A 24,367-nucleotide genomic window follows, 5' to 3' on the forward strand; every position below is an offset into this window, starting at 1 on the left:
GGCAAGAGCTCTCTTTGAACAGCGCGCATGCGCAGAACGTTCTGGTTCAGCAGTGCGCATGCGCAAATAACAGCGCGGCCCTAACGCACGTTTGTTGGTGGTAAGCTAGCTGTCTAGTTTATTGTTTTAGTACTTAATAATTATAAAGTAAGATTATAAAATAAATCCTAAATCTAACTGATACATTTGTTTGTTTATTTTGTTGACAGTTCACATGCGCTTGCTAGCTAATGTGCTAACTAGCTTGCTAGATTTACATAGCTAGCTAACTAGCCAGTTGATTTAAATCCAAATTATTTATTTATTTCTTTTCTTTAGTTAACCTTTTTAGAGTTTTGTTTTCAGAAATGGATTCCCAGAAGGACATGCAGCCTCCTAAACAGCAGCCCATGATCTACATCTGTGGAGGTGAAGATATTTAGCCAACATTATAGAGTTAATATGTAGGAATATGTTTAAATATTAATGTTAATATTAACTCACATTACTATACAGACTGTAGAAACTCTTCTTTTACATTCAGTCATGACTTAGATCTGTGTGTGTGTGTGTGTGTGTGTGTGTGTGTGTGTGTGTGAGTGTGAGATATCAGATCATGGTGTCTGATTGTGTAGGTAAAGAGCCCTGTTTGGACGGGATTAGTTTTCCGTCTGATTATTGATAATAATGTGATTATTATATTGTAATATCTCAGGGATTTGTGTTCAGACTGCGTGTGCACGTATCTGGAGAGATTACGCCGTATTCTACCTTTCTCCAGCAGTATTCGGATGGGATTAGTTTTCCAGGCGTAAGCGTGTTAAGCGATGATGTCGGAAGACGTCTGATTCGATTCACACGTGATGAGTGATCCGTGTGTGTGTAAAAAGCTCCACGCGTACTGCACACACCTCACGTTAACACACAAAGATTGTTCTGTCTGTATTTTATTGTTTTGCATTTTGATAGAAAAGAGAAAAGAACGAGTGTTTCCTTTTTTTTTTTTTTTTTTTTTTTTTAAATTCAAGAAACATGAACATTATACACTGTTGTTCAGTTGCAAATATTCAACATTATAGAGTTAAGTGTGTATAAACCACTTAGAAAACAGTAAAGAAGAAGAAATAAAGTAAACAGAAGGAGCCAGAGGAAGGTACTATCATAAAGAACAAAATAAACACAGCTGAGTATCTAACGATCAAATAAATACTTTGTAAAGCTCACAAACATTTACGATCTTTATAGTTTTCTTATTCAAAGAGTCTAATTCTGTCCTTGTACAGCCTTACTGCAGGCACGAGCGCTTCCTGGAGTGTCTTTATCCTTTTTTAAAAAATAAAAAACAAGCTCAAACCGTCTTTTCCTACAGGATATAACGCATTCTTTACCGACACGTCAGTTCAGACAGGATATATGTACAGTACTGTGCATATTTTTTTTTAGTTTTTTAGAACAAACTTTGTTACAGATGTTTATTTTCTGACTTCTACATTATTGATTCCGTACAAAAACCATTTTAGATTCCAAACATTAGTTTTCCAGCACAAAATGAAATGTTCCAGAAAAATGTTTGTATGTCAGTAAAGAAAGCAGCAGATTCCATAAGAGACACTTTTCAGATAAAAACATAATGAAGGCTGCTGGGTTTCGCTGCAGAAATAAGAAGCGAGTCGACAGTCAAAGTCTCCAGAAGAACTGTGGCTGCTTCTGCAAGATGCTCAGTAACACTTCCAGCTCATTTCCTTATAAAACTGCACACACTGCACCTCAGATACTGCTTTATTTATTTAAAGTGAAGGATCGTCACATTAAATACTGACTTTATTTCATTTATTACTGTTTACTGCTCTTTATAGGATTTTTAATGTAGAAACATTTCATTATTTTTGAAGTCGTCTTTGCTCTACAGCCTTTCTTTACATGTGTCTAAGACTTTTGCACAGAACTGTATATTACCTGGAGTTCTTACTGCTGCTCAGTTTATAGAAGAGGAAATACACGGAGAACTTTCTGTAAAATATTCCTGACATGACGGATTCAGATTAAAATCCCAGAGATCCTTAAATATTAATCACATTACGAACCTCCACGTGGAAAACTAATCCCGTCTGAACAGAGCTAACGAAAGGAGCCTTATTTCCTGTGCCATGGAAGCAGTTTTATATTTAATTTAATCTATAATTTGATGTTTAGCATGAGCTACATCCTCTGATTAAACACACACACACACACACAGATTTTTATTTATCCATGTTGTGGCGTGTATTTAATCTCCAGGTTGTCTGATGCGTTGTAGTTGGATCTGGAAGCTTATGAAAGTTATTTCCAATCATGTGCTTGTTGTTAAAGATTTAAAGTAGTTTTTTTTATATATATATATATATATATATATATATATATATATATATATATATTTTTTTTTCCTTCGATGCTCAGAGTGTCACACAGAAAATGAGATCAAGGCCAGAGACCCGATCCGCTGCAGAGAGTGCGGCTACAGAATCATGTACAAGAAGAGGACGAAGAGACGTATCCTTTATTACTTCCTCTGTGTGTATGTGTGTGTGTGTGTGCGTGTGTGTGTGTATGTGTCTCAATCATCTATCAGTACCTGTGAAAGTAGGAGGAGTTTACAGTGTGGGCGGAGACTAGTGGTTATTGAGATACTGCTGAAAATTCAGAAGATAAATAAAAACTGAACAGGAGATACAGAGATTTTGTCGTGACGAGTGAAACAAACAGGGCCAAGGGTGCCAATACTTTAACATGTGGGCAGTGGTAGCTCAGTGGTTAAGACGTTGGACTACTGAAGGTCATGAGTTCAGTCCCCAGCACTGCTGGGCCCTTGAGCAAGGCCCTTAACCCTCAACTGCTCCGATGTATAAAAAATGAGATTAAATGTAAGTCGCTCTGGATAAGGGCGTCTGCCAAATGCCGTAAATGTAAATGGTGAAAGCAAAGAATGTCAAGTGCAAGATATGACTCACTGAGCAGCGGAAATAATGACAACATGCAGAGAAATCACAGAAAAGTGACATGATGATGATGATAGTGGTGATGGTGACGATAGTGATGGTGACGATAGTGATGGTGACGATAGTGATGATGATGATGATGATGATAGTGATGATAGTGATGGTGATGACGATAGTGATGATGACGATAGTGATGATGATGACGATAGTGATGGTGATAGTGATGATGATGATAGTGATGATGATGATAGTGATGATGATAGTGATGATGATGATAGTGATGATGATGATAGTGATGATGATGATGATGATGATAGTGATGATGATGATAGTGACGATAGTGATGATAGTGATGATGATGATAGTGATGATGATGACGATGGTGATAGTGATGACGATGGTGATAGTGATGATGATAGTGATAGTGATGGTGATGACGATAGTGATGATGATGACGATAGTGATGATGATGATAGTGATGATGATGACGATAGTGATGATGATGATGATGATAGTGATGATGATGACGATAGTGATGATGATAGTGATGATGATGATAGTGATGATGATGATAGTGATGATGATGATGATAGTGATGATGATGATAGTGATGATGATGATAGTGATGATGATAGTGATAGTGATAGTGATGACGATAGTGATGACGATGATGATAGTGATGATGATAGTGATGATGATAGTGATGACGACAATAGTGATGACGATGATGATAGTGATAGTAATGATGATAGTGATGATGATGATAGTAATGATGATGATGATAGTGATAGTAATGATGATAGTGATAGTGATGATAGTGATAGTGATGATGATAGTAATGATGATGATGATAGTGATAGTAATGATGATAGTGATAGTGATGATAGTGATGATGATGATAGTAATGATGATGATGATAGTGATAGTAATGATGATAGTGATAGTGATGATAGTGATAGTGATGATGATAGTAATGATGATGATGATGGTGATGATGATGATAGTGATGATGATAGTGATGATGATAGTAGTGATGATATTGATGATGATGATGAGTGTGATTTATTCTCACTCGGTCCTGACGTCGTGCTCTTCTTCTCTCTCGTGTCCTGATTCTCTCCACGCTGCACTACTTTCGGCTCTCGTGTCTGTTCCTGTCTCTCTGAGCTCCGTGTGGACTTTAACTCCTCATCACAGTTTCTCTCCTCTGAGAGATTAGAAACAAATCCACAGGGTTTCATTCCTTAATAAAACTAAAGTCATTATATTAACAGTAGTTACACCACAGCGCTGCTGAGTTCTGCATTCTGATTGGTCAGAAGGAGTTGATTAGTTTTCTATAACAGCAGCTCTGACAGTAGTGCAGATTTATATTAATGCGCTCATTCTGATACGTTACGGTTGCTATAGTAACAGCTCATTCACAGGGACGTGTACAGCGGACGCTTCACGTAAAAAAAAAAAAAGGGATTAAGAAATTGTTGATATGGTGACGTTTTCTGTAAGGAGATGTTTAACATTTATGGAAGGAGTCTCCAGTGTGTTTGTGTGTGTGTTTGTGTGTGTGTGTGTGTGTTTGTGTGTGTGTGTGTTTGTGTGTGTGTGTGTTTGTGTGTGTGTGTTTATTCCTTAACTCTGGTTTCCAGTGGTCGTGTTCGACGCCCGATGAACTCCAACCCAACAGATTTTCCTGCTCCGAGCTGAAACCCTTTAGTTTTTTTTTTGTTTTTTTTCTCCATTTTAGTTTGAAATTGTAAATAAGTGTTTGTAGAAGTTAAATTTTCAAATACAGTTTTGTGTTAAAAAAAAAAAAAAAAAGCTGAGTCATTGTCCTGTTTGTGTTGAAACTGTTGGTTTATAAATCCTGTGTGGCTTCTGGGATTTTTCTGTACAGACGAGGAAACTGCATCAGCCACGTCATCATCATACGAGTTAAAACACATCAAGTATAAAGACTTCACGTCTCTATTAAATACTACACCATCTCTCACACACACACACACACACACACACACACACACACACACACACACACACACACGTACGTGCTAAGCTTTAACTGCTTCAGCAGGACGTACTCCTGTATTTTACTAAAACACTCTAAAAGCAAAAGATAAAATGATAAATACTATGATAAATATAACGCATTTAATAAAATCTAATATATGACATTATATATAAAATATAAATACTTATGTTTATGTAGTAAAAATTCCATAGGATTATAGTTTTTATTTTTTGTTGCAGTATTTTTATTTATTTTTTAATTTTTATACTAATATTGGTAATTAGATAATGATTAAAAGCTCAAGTTTGAAGCTGAGAGTTTAACTGGTGTGTATTATAATGACTAACACACACACACACACACACACACACACACATAAATTACTCCAACTCTCATATTCTTTTGTACGGATTTTAAATAAATATATTTTGTGTAGTAAACTAATTAATACTAAGACTTGTATTATTTATTATAATGAAAATAATTTAAAAATAAGAATTCATTGTTATTTTACAAATTAACATATTCTTATATATTCTTATATATTCTATAAAACAATGTAAATATGTCCTTTTCCTGAAAAAAAAAATGAATCTTTTACACACTGAAAGATTTATTTCATTCACTAATCAGATTAAAATTATTAATAAAATTTATTATTATTAAAATAGTTCTGTAATGCTACTATTAATAATTTATTATTTAAAAAAACACAACATGTTGAGTAAAATATTCTGATCATTTTATGGTACAGAGGTAAGTGAGATTATTATTATTATTATTATTATTATTATTATTATTATTATTATTATTATATAAAGATTTAAACCCTAATGAATCAGTGTTCAGTGAACTAATTGAGTCATATTGGTTATTATTAAAATTATAACAATAATTAATTTTAATTATATAATTAAATTATTCAGAACTTATATCTGACATTTACTAATCCTGTTAAATTTATTAGTATAATTTATTATTACTATTAAAAATATTTTATAATAATAAAGTGAGTAAAATATTCGAATCATTTGAGTGTCGTGAACTAAATGAATCGAATCTTTGATTTACTAAAATATTTTAATATAAATTTATTCTTCATGTTTACTAATTATGCAAATTTTTATTACTATTATTAAAATGATAAATATGATATTATTCATTGTCTAAAATATTTAATGAGTCCGTACGAATCAGTGAGTAAAAGATTCGAATCATTTGAGTGCAGTGAACTCAGTGAGTCAAATCTTTTACTTACAAAAATTATTATTATATTATTCTTTGTGCTTACAAAATATATTATTAAAATGATTAATATGGTATTATTCATTGTTTAAAATATTAAACGAATCTGTATGAATCAGGGAGTAAAATATTTGAATCATTTGAGTGTAGTGAACTAAATTAATCAAATCTTTTATTTACAAAAATAAAAATATTTTTATTATATTATTCTTCACACTTAATAAATATATTATTAAAATAGTTAATATGATATTATTCATTATCTAAAATATTAAATGAGTCTGTACGAATCAGTGATTAAAAGATTCGAATCATTTTAGTGTAGTAAGCTACATGAATCGAATATTTTACTTATTAAAATATTTTTAGCATAAAATTATTTGTCATGTTTACTAATTATACTAAAATGTATTATTAAAAATGATAAATATGATATTATTCATTATCTAAAATATTAAATGAGTCTGTACGAATCAGTGAGTAAAAGATTCGAATCATTTGAGTGCAGTGAACTAAATGAATCGACTCTTTTACTTGTTAAAATATTTTAGTATAAAATTATTCGTCATGTTTACTAATTTGCTAAAATGCATCATTAAAAATTATAAATATGATATTATTCATTATCTAAAATATTAAACGAGTCCTAAGGAATCAGTGAGTAAAAGATTCGAATCATTTGATTATAGTGAACTAAATGAATCGACTCTTTTACTTATTAAAATATTTTAGTATAATAAAGTATTATTAAAATGATAAATATGATATTATTCATTATTTAAAATATTTAATGAGTCCGTGCGAATCAGTGAGTAAAAGATTCGAAGTGATTCGAATGTAGGAAGATTCGAATGTAGTGAACTCAGTGAGTCGACTCACCTTAAAAAAGAAAGAATCATTTAGCGCTGTAGGTGTTACGGGTCTGTGGTTTTTGCTGCATTACACAAGCCCCGCCCACTGTGTGACGTCAGTGCGGGTCGAGTCTGCAGGGGGCGGGGTTTCCCCGGCTGTAGTGGTGAGAGAGAGAGAGAGAGAGAGAGGGAGAGAGAGAGAAAGACAGGATGTTTTAGGGTGTGTGTGTATATATATATATATATATGAGTGTGTGTTTGATTTTTTAATATTTTTTTTTTAAGTGGTGTAAATGGGTAACGCGCAGAAGAAGAGCGCGGGTGCGAGTTCCGGTGTCGCGAGCCCGGCGCGCAGCAGAGCTCGCGAGGGGAATCCCGGAAGCTCGGAGGGGAAGAAGCCGGCGCACGCGAACGGCGCTCACGCCGCGGAGGCAGAGCGGCGGGGAGACGAGGCGGAAACCGGAAACGCCGGAACGCACGCGGTGAACCTCGACGCCCCCGCCGGGGATCTGCCCCCTGCGCTCGCGCGCCTCAAAAACGAGGGCAACATGCTGTTTAAGAGCGGACAGTTCGGGCACGCGCTGGAGAAGTACACCCAGGCCATAGACGGGTACACACAGTCAGGTGCAGTGATCAGCTCCTCACACTTCATAACACTTCTCCTCCTCCTCATCATCATCATCATCATCAACATCATCATCAATCATCATCATCATCATAATAATAATCATAATGATGATGTAGAGATAGACAGAAGGCGTAACAGTGTCAAGTAGTGTGTTGTTTTGACAGCGTCATCGTGACGTCACGAGGAACCCGGAAGAATCAACATAGTGCTGTGTGTGTGTGTGTGTGTGTGTGTGTGTGAAAATAAGCACTTTAAAAAATATATAACTATATATTTCAGGATATAATTCTTTCAGGATCAAGAACAGAGTTTTTTTTAATTATTATTATTTAAATCATAAATTAGACAATTAAAATTTAAAGTTGGCTTTAAATTTAAATAAAAAATAATAATAAATCCAGGTTCTATCTGAAATTTTGTACCAAATATTATATTTCAGATTTTTAAAAAAAAAAATAGAAAAGTTTAATGTTTAAGGACACAGTCATAACACAACAATCAAATCTCACTTCATTAATAATCTGTGAGAATAAATTACACTCTCTGTTTAAATGAAAAACCTGAACTTGGGGTTAAAGTGTGTGTGTGTGTGTGTGTGTGTGTGTGTTTGGTTCCTGAGGTTAAAGGTCAGATGTAGTTGTAGCACATCAGTAACAGTGATGTCAGTAGAAGGTCCTCACAAGGATAGTAAAACAACCCAGAAAATCTTTCAGCGTCAAGAGCAGAAGAAGACTTTTTCTTTTTTAACTTTTTCAATTTGATAATATATATATATCTATATATAAAAAGATAAATGTTTTAGGAAGTGACTTAAATAAATACAGTTCTGTCTGATATTTTATACCAAACATTATATTTAATATATAATAATAAATATATAAATATATATATATCGGTTATTTAATAATCTTTTTCATTTCTATCAGCACGTGTTACTGACCTGGACGTTGTGTTGTGTTCACTTTAATAATAACCTGACAGAGAAATAATCACGTATAGATAAACCTGGGCTGCTTTTTTAGACTTTGCTTACATTTTTTTTATACTTTCTCTTGGTTTAAATGTGAAAAGTGTTTAAAAGTGTCATCTCCAACCCGAGGGTGTGTCGGGACACCAGTTTCCTGCTTCATGATCATGTGATGAGTCACAGGAAGCTCCACTATACACTAACGCGGTGACTGGACTCGGCTGATTGCGTAACTCGTTCCCTTAGTTTCACTGAGTAATTTCTCCCAAAACTTGTATACTGAAGTTCACTTTACTTGGTGCTCATGTAGACTGTACTTAAAGTGTTAATTTCACTTAACTTGGTGCTCATATAACGTGTTTATCGTTTATGGACCGTGAATCGAACCTGGGCCATGGCCGTGGGAGCGCCTCACGCTAGCCGCTAACCACCAGGGAACCAGCGTACTGAAATGTTTAGTTTAGTTGATTTATTTATAAAGCACATTTAAACACAACTGAAGTTGAAAACAAAGTGCTGTACAAGTAGTATAAAGCAAATCTATACACAAAAACATTTAACAATACGAAATAGCAGAAGACAAATGGACATTTTCCAGGCTCAGACTGAATTAAAAGATAAAGAATAAAAGTGAGTCTTCAGGGAGGATTTGAACACTAGAGGAGGATGATCTTATATGAAAAGCGAGACTATTCCAGAGCCTGGGACTGAGAAAGCCCTGTCACGTTTAGCTTTGGAACGTGAACGTGAGAGTGAAAGGAGTAACTGACTTGATGATCGAAGAGATCTTGGGGCAGTGTATGGAAGAAGGAGATCACATGTGTACTGTGGAGCCCATGCAAAGCTTTAAAAACAAATAATAACATTTTAAACTTAGTGAAGAGAGAAAAGTGCAGGAGTAATGTGCTCACGCTTCCTGATGCTAGTCAAAAGTCTGGCCGCTGCATTTCGCATCATTTGCAGGCGATCTAGAGCGGTCTTACACAACCCCAGATACAGAGAATTACAGTAGACCAACCGTGATGTTATAAATGCATGAATAACAAATTCCAGATCCTGCTTAGATAGCACCTTCCTGATTTTAGCAACAGATCTCAACTGAAAGAAGCTGCTTTTGACAACAGCATTAATCTGCTCATCAAAACACAGTGAAGGATCTGGAATAACACGCAATCACGCACACTGGAAGACAGCGTACCTATCTGATTACCGATACCAGCGGATGAGACTGGTGGACCAAAGATGATTATTTCAGTTTTATCACTTAAGTTCACTTAAGTACTTAAGCGTACTACATACGGCGTCCCAAAAGTCTCCATACATAACGGAAATTAACGCTTTTTAGCAACTTTATTTACAAATCATCCTCTCCATGATTGCCGTTTCTTTGTAAACACACACGGAGTCGTATCTGCTGCTCATGATGATCTCTAGAACTTCACTACACCAGTACCAGCAACAGACCAGACCACGAGGACCCGCCTTTTACAGTTATCCACCAATCAGAGCGTTAGTTCTCTTGTTGCTAGGCGGAAATCCTCGCATGGCCAATCACATCACAGAAAGAGCAGAGTGAGCTATTTTAATGAATCATGAATTTGAGTTCATAACACTTTAAATCTTAAGTTTATGTATTTTGTAGATATAAAAGTTAAACCAACTTCGATTTTTTTGATTTATTGGAACAAAACGCGACATTTGAAGTAATGTTTAGTCGTGAGGACGTGATTGTTTAAGTAAAAACAACATTAGGGTTTATAGTGTATGTGTGTGTAAATAATCTTAAAAAGAACTTTTTTCTTTCTGAATTATATATTCAATCTGATATTTTCATATTTTATAGAAAAACAATGTCATAGTCTACATTTTTATCTGTCATCATTCCTCGTTACTGAGTTATTAATCTTATTGATCATAATTTGCTGGACATTTATGTTTGTCATGGAATAATGCAGATATTACAGTTAATAAGAAATCTCTATTAAAACTATTGTGTTATTGTTATTATTATTATTATTATTATTATTATTATGTACCTGAAAGGTTGGAGTATCTGTGTTGTATCAGATTATTTTCATCAGTCTGGTCAGCTTTCGTATACACACGCTCCTTTCCTATAAAATATAAACAAATAAAAATAATCCGGTAATTAATGCGCTTCCTGGAGGCCTTTTAATGCGAATAAATTCCACATGTGCGATTTTCTGAAATTTATAAACTTATAGACTTTATTTTATATGAAGGTTCTGGACATTAAGAGTAAGAATCGCACTAATAGCCGCATCAGGAAAGTGTTTTTGCTTAATATTTATAATCCAGATGTTTTAGATCATTCTTAGATCCAGAGGAAGTGTGAACTTTGAGTGAAGAAACTTCTAGAAATGACTGAAAAATGAAAAATTAGAAAAAAAATAAAACTAAGCTAAACGGAAAAATGCAAAGTTGATATTAATTGTAACGACTTTTTAATATTTTTCTCAAAAGATTCTTCATGAGAAATCCCACTTATATAAAGCCAAAGACAGAAAATGTAAACGCTGTTTACATCAAATGTTTACGGTGTTTACAGCGTTATATAAAAAAATCGATCTTTATCTAAAAAATCTGTTTCTAGCATTAATTAAAGGACAAAGATAAAACTGATGGAGGACTAAAAGAGATTTGTTCCTAATTTGTCTTTAACACAGATGTCTTTCTTTTCTTCTTTTCTTCCTACGATTTTTTTTCTTCCTTTTGAAACTGAAACACAATTACACAACTTCCTGTATTAACTGTGTGTGTGTGTGTGTGTGTGTGTGTGTGTGTGTGTGTGTGTGTGTGTGTTGGGTGTGTACTTGTGTTAGTGTCACATGTAAGTTAGTGAAGCTTGTCAGTACCTGCTTTGCTGATTTTGGAATTTCAGTGCTGAGTCCTGAATTTACCCTTAATTTCTTTTGCTGAGTTCAGTGTTCAGTAACCCGCTTAGTCAGGGGCCTGATGTTGTGGCCGAGTCCCTAATTTACTGATGTTGTGGTTAAAGACTCTGTATTCAGTGTTGAATCTGACTTGCTGTGTTCATTTCTGTGAGTCTCTTTGTCCATGTGTCAAATTCCCAGTCATGCAGCAATGATTCCCGACCTCCCCTGTCTTTCCTCGTCTTTCCTCGTCTTTCCCTTACTATTCCTGTCTTTCCCTGTCTTTCCTCGTCTTTCCCTGACTATTCCTGTCTTTCCCTGTCTTTCCCTGACTATTCCTGTCTTTCCCTGTCTTTCCCTGACTATTCCTGTCTTTCCCTGTCTATCATCGTCTTTCCCTGTCTTTCTCTGTCTTTCCCTGACTATGCCTGTCTTTCCTTCACTATCCCTGTCTTTCCCTGACTAAACCTGTCTTTCCCTGACTATCCCTGACTATTCCTGTCTTTCCCTGACTATTCCTGTCTTTCCCTGACTATTCCTGTCTTTCCCTGATCTCTGTGTTGTGTCTCTGTTTCTGTTCCTAACACCATCGTTTTGTCCTTATACGAAGTTTAAGTTCCGTAAACGTTCCTGAATCCCTGATTCCCTGATTTTCGTGTCGAGTCCCTGACTCTTGGTGTTGAATTTTCGATTTCAGTGATTTCAGTTCCTGACCCTGATTTTGTAAAAGTTCTGAGTTCTGACTTGAGTGTCGCTTTCTTGGTTTCAGTGTTCGGTGTTGAATCCCTGTGTTTAATCCCTGATTGCAGTGATGAGTCCCTGAGATTCTCGAGGTCTCCTGCTGTTCATTATGAAATTGACTCATAACTGAACTAATAAGTTACTGATTTTTATGTTGAGTCTCTGAGACTCTAATCTTACAGTCAGTTCACAGATTCCAGTGTCAAATTCCATAGTTTCTGACCTGTGTGTGTGTGTGTGTGTGTGTGTGTGTGTGTGTTGACAGGTATTGACAGTCCTGAGGATCTGTGTATTTTGTACTCCAACAGAGCTGCTTGCTATCTGAAAGATGGGAACTGTACAGACTGCATTCAGGACTGCACCAGGTTAGACACACACACACACATGCACACACACACACACACACACACACACACTCTGAGAGATTAAAGCTCAGCACAATTAGCTGAGCTAAAATGAGCTTCACCTCCGTCCTACACGCTGCTAACACTCCTGTCTACTAACCCAACACTTACACTGCAGTAGTGTATTTATATTCTATAAAATATCTACTGTTACTATTAATATTAATAAAGATGTATTTTAATATATATATATACACACTCTGTGGGGTCCAAAGGTCTGAGATCACACCGAAAATGTGGAACTTATTTAAAAAATTTAAACTAGAAATAAACAATATGCTGTAGAATTTAGAAAAAAATTAAGACAAATAAAGGAAATGAATCTTGAATATTCAGGATTTCACGATTCGGCATTAATTTATTGTTTAAATTAAATTATGCAAATGTATAATTTTTACCATTTTCCATGTTACCAACTCCTTTGTACAAAAGGTCAGATTTTCCATGGGTCTTATTCCGTATGTCTAAAATTCTACTTTTCACTCTAGCTGTTGCTCAAAAAACGAAATAAATAGCTAAATAAATTAAATACAGTAAATGAGAACTGGTGTCTCAAAATCAGTTAATAAAACATTGGACACGGTGCATCATGTTTTTAAAAAAAAGGGAAAATTTAGAACACAACCATTAAACCATTAAATACATTATTGTGTCTATTAAACATCTATTAAACACATACATGTGTAAGTTTACAAAAAAAAGTTTAAAAGTATATAAATAAGTATAACCTGGGCCAAGTTTTATGAATGAGCAGTTCTACAGCCTGTTTTTGTGTGTGTGTGTGTGTGTGTGTTCATTGTCTGACGACTTGTCTGTACTAGAGAGACACAGATTAATTCTGATCCCTTTGTCTCATCCTATTAAACTCTCAGTGCGCTGGAGCTCCGCCCCTTTTCCCTGAAGCCCCTCCTCCGCAGGGCGATGGCCTACGAGTCTCTGGAGCGCTACAGGAAGGCGTATGTGGATTACAAAACTGTCCTGCAGATCGACTCCAGCGTACAGGCGGCTCAAGACAGCGTACACAGGTAAAAACACCTTAGAACACCAAGAATTTCCCATATTATGAAGAAACACTAATGTAAACTATAAAAACACCAACAATCTCCAATATTTACCAACATACAACAAATGTTGATCATAAAACATCAATAAACTCCAATATTTACCATCAGACATAAATATAACCTTAAACATGCTACCAACTGTCAATATTTTCCATCAAACACCAACATTAACCATAAAAGCACCAATAAACTCCAATATTTACTATCAGACACCAACATTAACCATAAAAACACCAACAAACACCAATATTTACTATCTGACACCAAGACTAACCATAAAAACACCAACAAACACCAATATTTACTATCAGACACTAATAATAACTACAAAATCACCAACATACCACCAACTACCAACAAGTCCAACATACCATCAAGTACTAATATTCCCCATACAAACGCCAACAAACTCCATTATTTACCAACAAACAGCAACATTAACCATAAAAACACCAACAAACACCTAAATTTGAAATCAGACACCAACATTAAGCATAAAACACACTAATATTTACAATCAAACACTGACGTTAACCATAAAAACACCAAAAGCTCCATTGTTTACCGAAAAACACCAACATTAACCATAAAGACACCAACAAACAACAATATGTTCCATCAAGCACTAACATTACACATAAAAACACCAACAAACACCTAAATTTGCAATGAGACACCAACATTAAGCATAACACACATTAATATTTACCATCAAACACTGATGATAGCCATAAGAAACACTAACAAACTCCATTATTTACCAACGAACACCAACATTAACCATAAAACAACAAAAAATAACACCAATGTTAGCCATAAATACATCAACAATTACCCATATTTACCATCACGCAGTAATATTGCCCATAGAAACACCAGCAAACTGCAGTATTTACCATCAAACACCAACGTTAACCATAAAACACCAACAAAAAAATCATAAAATCATCATTACCCATCAAATACCAGCCGATACTAGCAACTAACAAATGCCAACACTGTCCACCAAACAGCGACATTTAACAATAAATATTTGCTATCAAACACCAACATTCAACATCAAACACCATCAGATATCATATAACTAGTAGATAGCAATATTGTCAAACACCAACATTAGACAGATGAACACCACTATTCTCCATTAAACATCAGAAACCTACCATCAAACACCAAAACTACCATCAAACACCAACAATTGTTAACAGTTTTTAACCAATCTAACACCACCAAACACTCATAAACACCAATGTTCATCAGCATTCTTATCAAACACCAGTACTCCCCAACAAACACCAACATTCTCGACCTCACTCAAATGTTCACTGTGGACCACTAAACACAACACACCTGGGTTTGGTGGTGTTTGTTGGAAAGTGCTGTGTTTAATAAGAATGTTGGTGTTTTAAACACAGCACTTTCCAACAAACACCACCAAACCCAGGTGTGTTGTGTTTAGTGGTGTTTGTAGGTGTTTAGGTGGAGATTGTTGATTTTTTTGTGGACTTTTCTGTGGTGTTCTTCGTCAGGATCACAAAGCAGCTGATGGAGCAGGATGGTCCTGACTGGAGAGAGAAGCTTCCCGAGATTCCTAACGTTCCCATTTCAGCACAGCAGCACCGGAGGGAAGAACCGAGCGATGAGGTTCTCCAGGCACGAGCAGCCAGAGCCGAACAGGAGAAGGGTTCGTTATTATTACACACACATCACTGCTTCTGAGAAGATCAAAATCACCTTCTACACAAACACCAAATCATCTCGTCTCACTGAGATACTTATATATCGACTTCCTCCTTCAAACACTATCAAACACCATCTAACACTTCAAACTTCAAACATTATCAAACACCAACATCATCTAACAGTCACCAATTGTAACATACTGCATTCTACTGTACTCCAGAACTCCCCATCAGACCCCATGAAAGCTTCATCACTCTCCATCAAACACCAACATTCTCCATGAAGCACCGGAATTTGTCATCTAACCCAACCAAACACCACCATCCTTCATCCAATACTCCTATTCACCATCACAGGCCAATCTTCTCAATCAAACACCATCTCACACCAACAGAAACCCAATCCACCAAGCCCCCTTATTCACAGACAAACCCAAATACTCTTCACTCACATTCAACACCAACAAACCTCATTATTTACCAAAAAGCACCATCAAACACCCACATTCACAAACACCAATATTCTTTATTAAAACACCAAAAAAAAAAAACACATAATCCACCAATATTCACCATCAAACTCTCATTCACAAACACATTCACACACTCACATTTACCATCAAACACTCACATTCGCTATAAAACACTCACATTTACCATCAACACCAATGTTCACCATTAAACACTCACGTTCACCATCAAACACTCACATTCGCCATTAAACACACGTTCACCATCAAACACTCACATTCGCCATTAAACACTCACATTTACCATCAACACCAATGTTCACCAGCAAACACTCACATTCGCCATTAAACACTCTCACGTTCACCATCAAACACTCTCACGTTCACCATCAAACACTCTCACGTTCACCATCAAACACTCTCACGTTCATTATCAAACACTCTCACGTTCACCGTCAAACACTCTCACGTTCACTATCAAACACTCTCACGTTCATTATCAAACACTCTCACGTTCACCATCAAACACTCTCACGTTCACCATCAAACACTCTCACGTTCATTATCAAACACTCTCACGTTCACCGTCAAACACTCACATTCACTATCAAACACTCTCACGTTCACCATCAAACACTCTCACGTTCACTATTCACATTTACCATTAAACACTCACATTCACCATCAAACACTCTCACGTTCACTATCAAACACTCTCACGTTCATTATCAAACACTCTCACGTTCATTATCAAACACTCTCACGTTCACCATCAAACACTCTCACGTTCACTATCAAACACTCTCACGTTCATTATCAAACACTCTCACGTTCACTATCAAACACTCTCACGTTCACTATCAAACACGCTCATGTTCACTGTCAAACACTCACATTCACCATCAAAAACTCACATTCGCTATAAAACATTCACATTTACCATCAAACACCCATGTTCACTATCAAACCCTCACGTTCACTATCAAACACATACATTCACCATTAAACACTCTTGTTCACAAACACTCACATTCAGCATAAAACACCAACATTTTTTATTAAACACTAACAAACTACAAAATTTACACTCACAATCATAAACACCAACACATCAGCTTTCTCCATCAAAATCCATTAAAACACCAACAAAACAATTATTCATCATTAAACACTGACATTAACGCCACGATGTTCAGAATAAAATGAATAAACGCGGTTGTTAGTCGGCGTGAACAGGCCTCGTGTGTCAGCGGATTTTCATTACGATTAGTTGACTTATGCAGTTTAAACACAGTGAGCCGCCCGGACCGGTTTACGCACTCACACACACTCACACACACACACACACACACACACCTGACAGTATTTGTCAGCACTAACACAGCGTCTGTTAGCTGAATGAATTATGTACAAGGGTAACTGAAGCGATACCGTTCGTAATGGAACAAGACGGATCGAGTGACATTCGAGTCTCGCGGGTGGGGGAGGGGCGGGGTGCACGGGGGTGCTAGCATGGCGTTGTAGCGCAGAAGTATTTATAATATTTCATAACACTTAAATAAAACTTGTTGGTGTTTGTATTGTTAACATTAGCAGTGACTATAAACATAAACATAATCAGTAATCAATTAGGCACAAATTATAACTAGCTATTCTGTTACTAGCACAGATGCTTAACAAACACTTCCTGAGGACTGCTAACTAACTTATCCAACTTGCTAATTAGCTACCCTTGTCAGCTGCTATTTAGCAACTAGCTAAAGTGCCAAGTATGTGAGTGAAATCATTTTCAGAGTGAATTAGCATTAACATAGTGTAAAATATAACCATTTTTTAGCAGTTGCTAACATTGCTGATAGAGAATGGGATCGAAATCCTCCATTTGCTAACTAGCTAACTCATGTGCTGAGACATGTTAGCGAAGTGATTAAAATCATTTCATTTGAATGCAAAGTTTTGTCAGAATGCTGATTAAATGCTAAATGAGGGAAAATAGTAATGTTAGACAGCGGCCTTTTTTTTGTCTTTAAAAGTGCAGAGTGTTGAAATTTAGAAAAGCTACTCAGGAAGTAAATATTAGCCTAATATCCTGTGCTAATTCTTATGCTAATAGTCAACTTGTTAGGTGAGCATGTTAGCTAAGTGATCAGAATGTTGCATCTGAAGTTTTTGCTAATTAGCTGAACCCTGCTACTTGCTAGCTGACTAGCTATGTTAGCTAAGTAACAAAAACTGTTAAAAAAAATAAATAAATAAATAAAATGCTAATAACATTTCACTGCACTTTTGTAAACAGATTAAAGGATGGAAGCCATGTTTGTTTTTTTTTATTTTGTTGTCTCACAGTAGATTTTTTAAATGTTTTCTTGTCTTCGTTTCCTCGCAGCTAGAAAAGCCGAGGCGCGTTTCACTCTGCTGAAGCAGGAAGGTAACGATCTGGTGAAGAGAGGCGAGTTTGAGAGGGCGATGGAGAAATACAGCGAGTGTATCGCTCTCAAACCCGCCGAGTGCTCCATCTACACCAACAGGTACGAGCTAACCGCTAATCCTTTTACAGCAGCGTAGCTCAGGTCACACGCCGTGAAGCATTTTGTTAGCCATGATCAAATTTACGTAATCTATTTTTAATGGTTTGGTTTTAAATGATATGATTTATGTGATCAGATTTAAATACAAACTATCCAATTTGTTTAATCAGTTTTAAATAGCGAGATTTAAATGATTAGATTTAAATAATCAGTTTTAATGGAAAGATTTTAAATGATCTGATTTACGTGATCGGATTTAAATACTCATTTAAATATTCAGATTTACATTATTAGATTTAAACAATCCAATTTGTTTAATCAGTTTTAAATAACGAGATTTAAATGATCAGATTTAAATAATCAGTTTTAAATGCTTCGGTTTTAAATGATCTGATTTACGTGATCGAATTTAAATATTCTGTTTTAAATGATTAGATTTAAATAACCAGATTTCATTTAATATGTGATCGGATTTATATACTCATTTAAATATTCAGTTTTACATTATTAGACTTAAATAATCCAATTTATTAAATCAGTCTTAAATAACGAGATTTAAATGATTAGATTTAAATAATCAATTTTAATGGATAGGTTTTAAATGATCTGATTTACGTGATCGGATTTAAATATTCTGTTTTAAATGATTAGATTTAAATAACCAGATTTCATTTATTACACTTAAATAATCTGATTTAAATCAGATTTAAACGTGTCTCAGGTGAATTTAAATCCAGATTCTGATCAAATCCTCAAAACACATAAAAAGTTTAGTTTTAAAATGAAAGTTTTAATTTCTTTGTGGCACTGAGGATAAAAATGATCTGCTAGTAAAACGAGAGTTTAGAATTGTTATCGAAAATGTGATTTTGTATATCTGTGTGTGTGTGTGTGTGTGTGTGGGCAGGAAGAATAATTTGAATAATTGGCTTATAAAATTTGAATAGTAAATAATGTAGTATTTGAATCGACCTTCACCTGCTGCAGAGAACAAAAGACTTGTACCTGATTCTCTCACTGAGTAACTCCGAGTGATTACAGCAGCATTATATCACTGTCCTGTTTACTGCAGTGTTTACTGTAGTGTTTACTGTAGTGTTTACTGTAGTGTTTACTGCAGTGTTTGGTGTAGTGTTTACTGTAGTGTTTACTGCAGTGTTTGGTGTAGTGTTTACTGTAGTGTTTACTGCAGTGTTTACTGCAGTGTTTACTGTAGTGTTTACTGCAGTGTTTGGTGTAGTGTTTACTGTAGTGTTTACTGCAGTGTTTACTGCAGTGTTTACTGTAGTGTTTACTGCAGTGTTTGGTGTAGTGTTTACTGTAGTGTTTACTGCAGTGTTTGGTGTAGTGTTTACTGTAGTGTTTACTGCAGTGTTTACTGCAGTGTTTACTGTAGTGTTTACTGCAGTGTTTGGTGCAGTGTTTACTGCAGTGTTTACTGTAGTGTTTACTGCAGTGTTTACTGCAGTGTTTGGTGTAGTGTTTACTGCAGTGTTTACTGTAGTGTTTACTGTAGTGTTTGGTGCAGTGTTTACTGTAGTGTTTACTGCAGTGTTTGGTGTAGTGTTTACTGTAGTGTTTACTGCAGTGTTTGGTGCAGTGTTTACTGTAGTGTTTACTGCAGTGTTTGGTGTAGTGTTTACTGCAGTGTTTACTGCAGTGTTTACTGCAGTGTTTGGTGCAGTGTTTACTGTAGTATTTGGTGTAGTGTTTTGTGTGAGGTTTGGTGCAGTGTTTACTGTAGTGTTTGTAGTGTTTGTAGTAGTGTTTGGTGCGGTGTTTGGTGTGAGGTTTCTAGTGTTTGTAGTGTTTGGTGCGGAGTTTGTAGTGCTGTAGTGTTTAGTGCAGTGTTTGTAGTGTTTCTTTTAGGGTTTAGTGTGGTGTTTGGTTCGGTGTTTGTAGCGTTTGTTGTAGTGTTCAGTGCAGTGTTTGGTGCAATGTTTGTAGTGTTTGTAGTGTTTGGTGCGGTGTTTGTACTGTTGTAGTGTTCAGTGTGGTGTTTAGTGTTTTCATCATGATGTCATCACAGCGTCACTTTTTTAAAAAGTGTTGAAAAAAACAAACAAGTAAACAAAGCAAAGATTATGCAAAACATTTTTCCACCAGTTTGTCAGGACTCTCTCTCTCTCTTTCTCTCTCTCTTTCTCTCTCTCTCTCTTTTACTCCCCTGAATCCTCTTAATGATTTCTCTCTTTCAGTCTTTTTCTTTTTTTTTATTTCTTTACTTGCTCTTTTTATTGTCTGCCTTCCTTTATTTTTGCGCAGTTTTTCAGGTTTTATTCATTCTTACTTTCTATCTCTCCTTCTCTATCTCTCCTTCTCTCTCTCTCTCTCTCTCTCTATTCCTCCCTTTGTTTGCTTTGGTCTTTCTTTTATAAATGAAATGAGTAAAAAAAAAGATAAACAAATTAAATTTCATTGTAAAAAAAATTATAACATGATCTCACCACACAGCTTCTCTTTCATAAAAATTAATGGTTAAAAATAAATAAATAAATAAAAAGGTATCTTATTTATTTTCCTTTTTGTCCTCTCTCACATATTCCCTCTTTCCATTTGTTTCTTATTTCTTTAGTTCTGTCTTTTATTATTTTCTTCCTCCCTCCAGCAGCGTAACTCAGTTCATAATCAGCAGCACATGGTGTCTGAGAGACGTTTAATCTGGGTTTACTCCGGTTATACATGTGTTATAACACTGTTAACTCTAAATGTGTGTGTGTGTGTGTGTGTGTGTGTGTGTGTGTGTGTATTTCAGAGCGCTGTGTTTCCTGAAGCTGGACCGTTTCGCCGAGGCGAGGCAGGACTGTGACTCTGCGCTACAGATGGAGCCGGACAATAAGAAAGCGTTTTACAGACGAGCGCTCGCTCACAAAGGCCTGAAGGTCACCTGCACCTCTCACCTGATATTAATACAACAACAACAACAATAACAACACCAACAACAATAACAATAATAACACCACCAACAACAATAACAACAGTAACACCAACAACAACAACAATAACACCACCACCACCAACAACAATAACACCACCACCAACAACAACAACAATAACACCACCACCAACAACAATAACACCACCAACAACAACAACAATAACACCACCAACAACAATAACAACAGTAACACCACCAACACCAACAACACCAACAACAATAACAACACCAACAACAACAATAACACCAAGAACAATAACAGCACGATCAACAACAACAACAACAACACCAACAACAATAACAACAATAACAACAGTAACACCACCAACACCACCAACACCAACAACACCAACAACAACAATAACACCAAGAACAATAACAGCACAATCAACAACAACAATAACAATAATAACACCAACAACAACAACAACACCACCACCATCACCACCAGCAACAACACCAACAACAACAACAACAATAACACCACCACCATCACCACCAACAACAATAACACCACCACCAACACCACCACCACCAACAACAACAGTAACACCACCACCAACACCACCACCAACACCACCACCACCAACAATAACACCACCACCAATAACAACAATAACACCACCAACAACAATAACACCACCAACAACACCACCACCAACCATAACAACAACAACAGTAACACCACCACCAACACCACCACCACCAACAACAACAGTAACACCACCACCAACACCACCACCACCAACAATAACACCACCACCAATAACAACAATAACACCACCACCAACAATAACACCACCACCAATAACAACAATAACACCACCACCAACAATAACACCACCACCAATAACACCACCAACAACAATAACACCACCAACAACACCACCACCAACCATAACAACAACAACACCACCAACCATAACAACAACAACACCACCAACAACACCACCAACACCACCAACAACAATAACAACAACCTGAGATTCCTACACTATTACACCTCACTCTCTCTCACACGCCTCTACACTGCTTTCTTCTTATACAAACTTCTTTCACCTTATACAAACTAACATTTTTAACATTTACGTTTTTCTTTTTTTAATGAAAAGCACGTGATTTATCTAAACTTTTTATAAACAAAGTGTAAAAAGCAGAAGGTTTATTGTTTATTGTTTATCGTGACGGTTTTATCCTGAACTGAACAGAAGAGTCTAAAATCATTTCAGTACAAACACCTTCAGGTCTTCATTTAGAAAGTGTAGAATAGCAAGAGATAAGATCACTGACACTCTGTGTGTGTGTGTGTGTGTGTGTGTGTGTGTGTGTGTGTGTGTGTGTGTGTGTGTAGGACTTCCTGTCGTCCAGCTCTGACCTGCAGGAGGTTCTGCGTTTGGACCCGAATGTCCGTGAGGCTGAACAGGAGCTACAGGAGGTCACGGTTCTGCTGAGGGAGAGTCTGCTGGAGTCAAACACTCAGGGTACGAAACACACACACACACACACACACACACACACACACACACACACAAACTTATAAAACCTTAATGGATGCCATTGTGTAAGAATATTTACTGCACCAGTCGTAAATAATAAACATAAACAATAAATAGTATTTCATTTCTTTACCTTTTTTTCTAAATTAAAATATATATATATTTATATTGTTTTTATTTATCCATAGATTTATAGATCTTTTACATCATTTTACTTTAATCAGATTCATTTTCTTTATTATTCTAAACACATCTTTATTCATTTAGTTATAATATTTTTAATCATTTGTTTATTTTGTTGCCTTCAAATCAAAATTCTGTCAGACAAAGAGAAATATAATACGAATGTAAATAATAATAATAATAATAATAAGTGTCAGTTTGTGTTTGTTTAAAAAAAGAAAAATTAAATGTAATATAATAATAAAAAAATAATAATCAGAAACAAAAACTTTTATATATGTTTATTATTCATTTGTTATGTTATTATTATGTTTTTTTTATATTAATTTTGTCTGAAATTGAAGGAATAAAATTCGATTTTAATTCGAAGTTTATTCTATTTTTATTCTGATTCATGGCTTTATGATTATGGCGTATTTTCCCGGAGCTCAGCTGCGTTCGTAACGTCACTGTTCTCCTCTCGTTCTTCTCAGGCTGATGATTTACACGCTGACGATAAACGATGAGAAAATCAGAACAGCTGCACTCGTCTTCCAGCAGAACGACAACGAGCTTCAGCCGAGAGACAGAAACACACACACACGCACACACACACACACACACACACACACACACACACACACACACGAGGATGCTCTTCTGCATGTTCCTCCTTCATTCAGGAAGGAGATGAAGATGAAGATGAATGATTAGCCGTGATGCGGGAGCTGATCGGCGCTCAGCGTGGCCATGTGCCGATATTCAAACCCCAAACTGTCTCTCAGCACGACGCTTCAAAAACCTCTTTATCATCATCATAAAATTCACATTAAGCTCTTCCTTTTATTAAATACAACCCTGCTCTGAATCTATAAATAAATTAAGACATAAAGAACTCCAATTCAAATTAAAGAGAAATGTAATGTTTAATGTTTTATTTAACCTTTATTTGGTTAATGTATAAATAAAATTATTTAAAATGTAAGAAAGCCTAAAGAAGGTGGATGTTTTTATTTTTTGTTCATTTAAAAAAAAAAAAAACACAACACTGACGATGTGAACAAATGAAATACAATAAATAAAAATATAAATATAAAATTAAAACAAAAAGGTCTAAAATGAGAACATCACATAAATAATTGTTCAGGTTGTTATTGTATTTAATTCTGAAATTATTAATCATTTTTAATTTGGTTAATTCTAGTGAAATATGCAAAATGTATCTGTTTATATAATATATATTTTATTAAAAAATATAGATAGATATTTGTATTATTTATTTATTGTATTTCACATTTGTACATTAAAAAAAAAAATAAAATTATATATATATAT

At 35.4% G+C, this 24,367-nt stretch overlaps 2 protein-coding genes and 1 long non-coding RNA gene across 3 annotated transcripts; 2 read left to right on the plus strand and 1 right to left on the minus strand.

Annotated features, from left to right (window-relative positions):
• The first annotated feature begins 3 nt into the window (after positions 1–3).
• Positions 4–4,791, plus strand: polr2k (RNA polymerase II, I and III subunit K). The gene is made up of 4 exons (XM_026946070.3): positions 4–100; positions 346–408; positions 2,416–2,508; positions 4,601–4,791. Exons 2-4 carry the CDS (start codon positions 348–350, stop codon positions 4,621–4,623), a joined length of 177 nt encoding a protein of 58 aa, XP_026801871.1. The 5' UTR covers positions 4–100; positions 346–347; the 3' UTR covers positions 4,624–4,791.
• On the minus strand, positions 4,027–11,297 carry LOC128317246 (uncharacterized). The gene is made up of 3 exons (XR_008300793.1): positions 10,690–11,297; positions 7,087–7,214; positions 4,027–4,161 (listed from the first exon to the last, which is right to left on the minus strand). It is a non-coding gene; the product is annotated as an uncharacterized LOC128317246 (long non-coding RNA).
• spag1a (sperm associated antigen 1a) lies at positions 7,223–24,196 on the plus strand. Its single transcript, XM_034298433.2, has 8 exons — positions 7,223–7,682; positions 12,554–12,653; positions 13,565–13,717; positions 15,286–15,440; positions 18,295–18,436; positions 21,192–21,318; positions 22,726–22,855; positions 23,527–24,196. The coding sequence occupies exons 1-8, from the start codon at positions 7,352–7,354 to the stop codon at positions 23,529–23,531; spliced, it is 1,143 nt and encodes a 380-aa protein (XP_034154324.1). The 5' UTR covers positions 7,223–7,351; the 3' UTR covers positions 23,532–24,196.
• The last annotated feature ends 171 nt before the right edge of the window (positions 24,197–24,367 follow it).

The sequence above is a fragment of the Pangasianodon hypophthalmus genome, chromosome 23 (genome assembly GCF_027358585.1).
Source record: "Pangasianodon hypophthalmus isolate fPanHyp1 chromosome 23, fPanHyp1.pri, whole genome shotgun sequence".
Lineage (NCBI taxonomy): Eukaryota > Metazoa > Chordata > Actinopteri > Siluriformes > Pangasiidae > Pangasianodon > Pangasianodon hypophthalmus.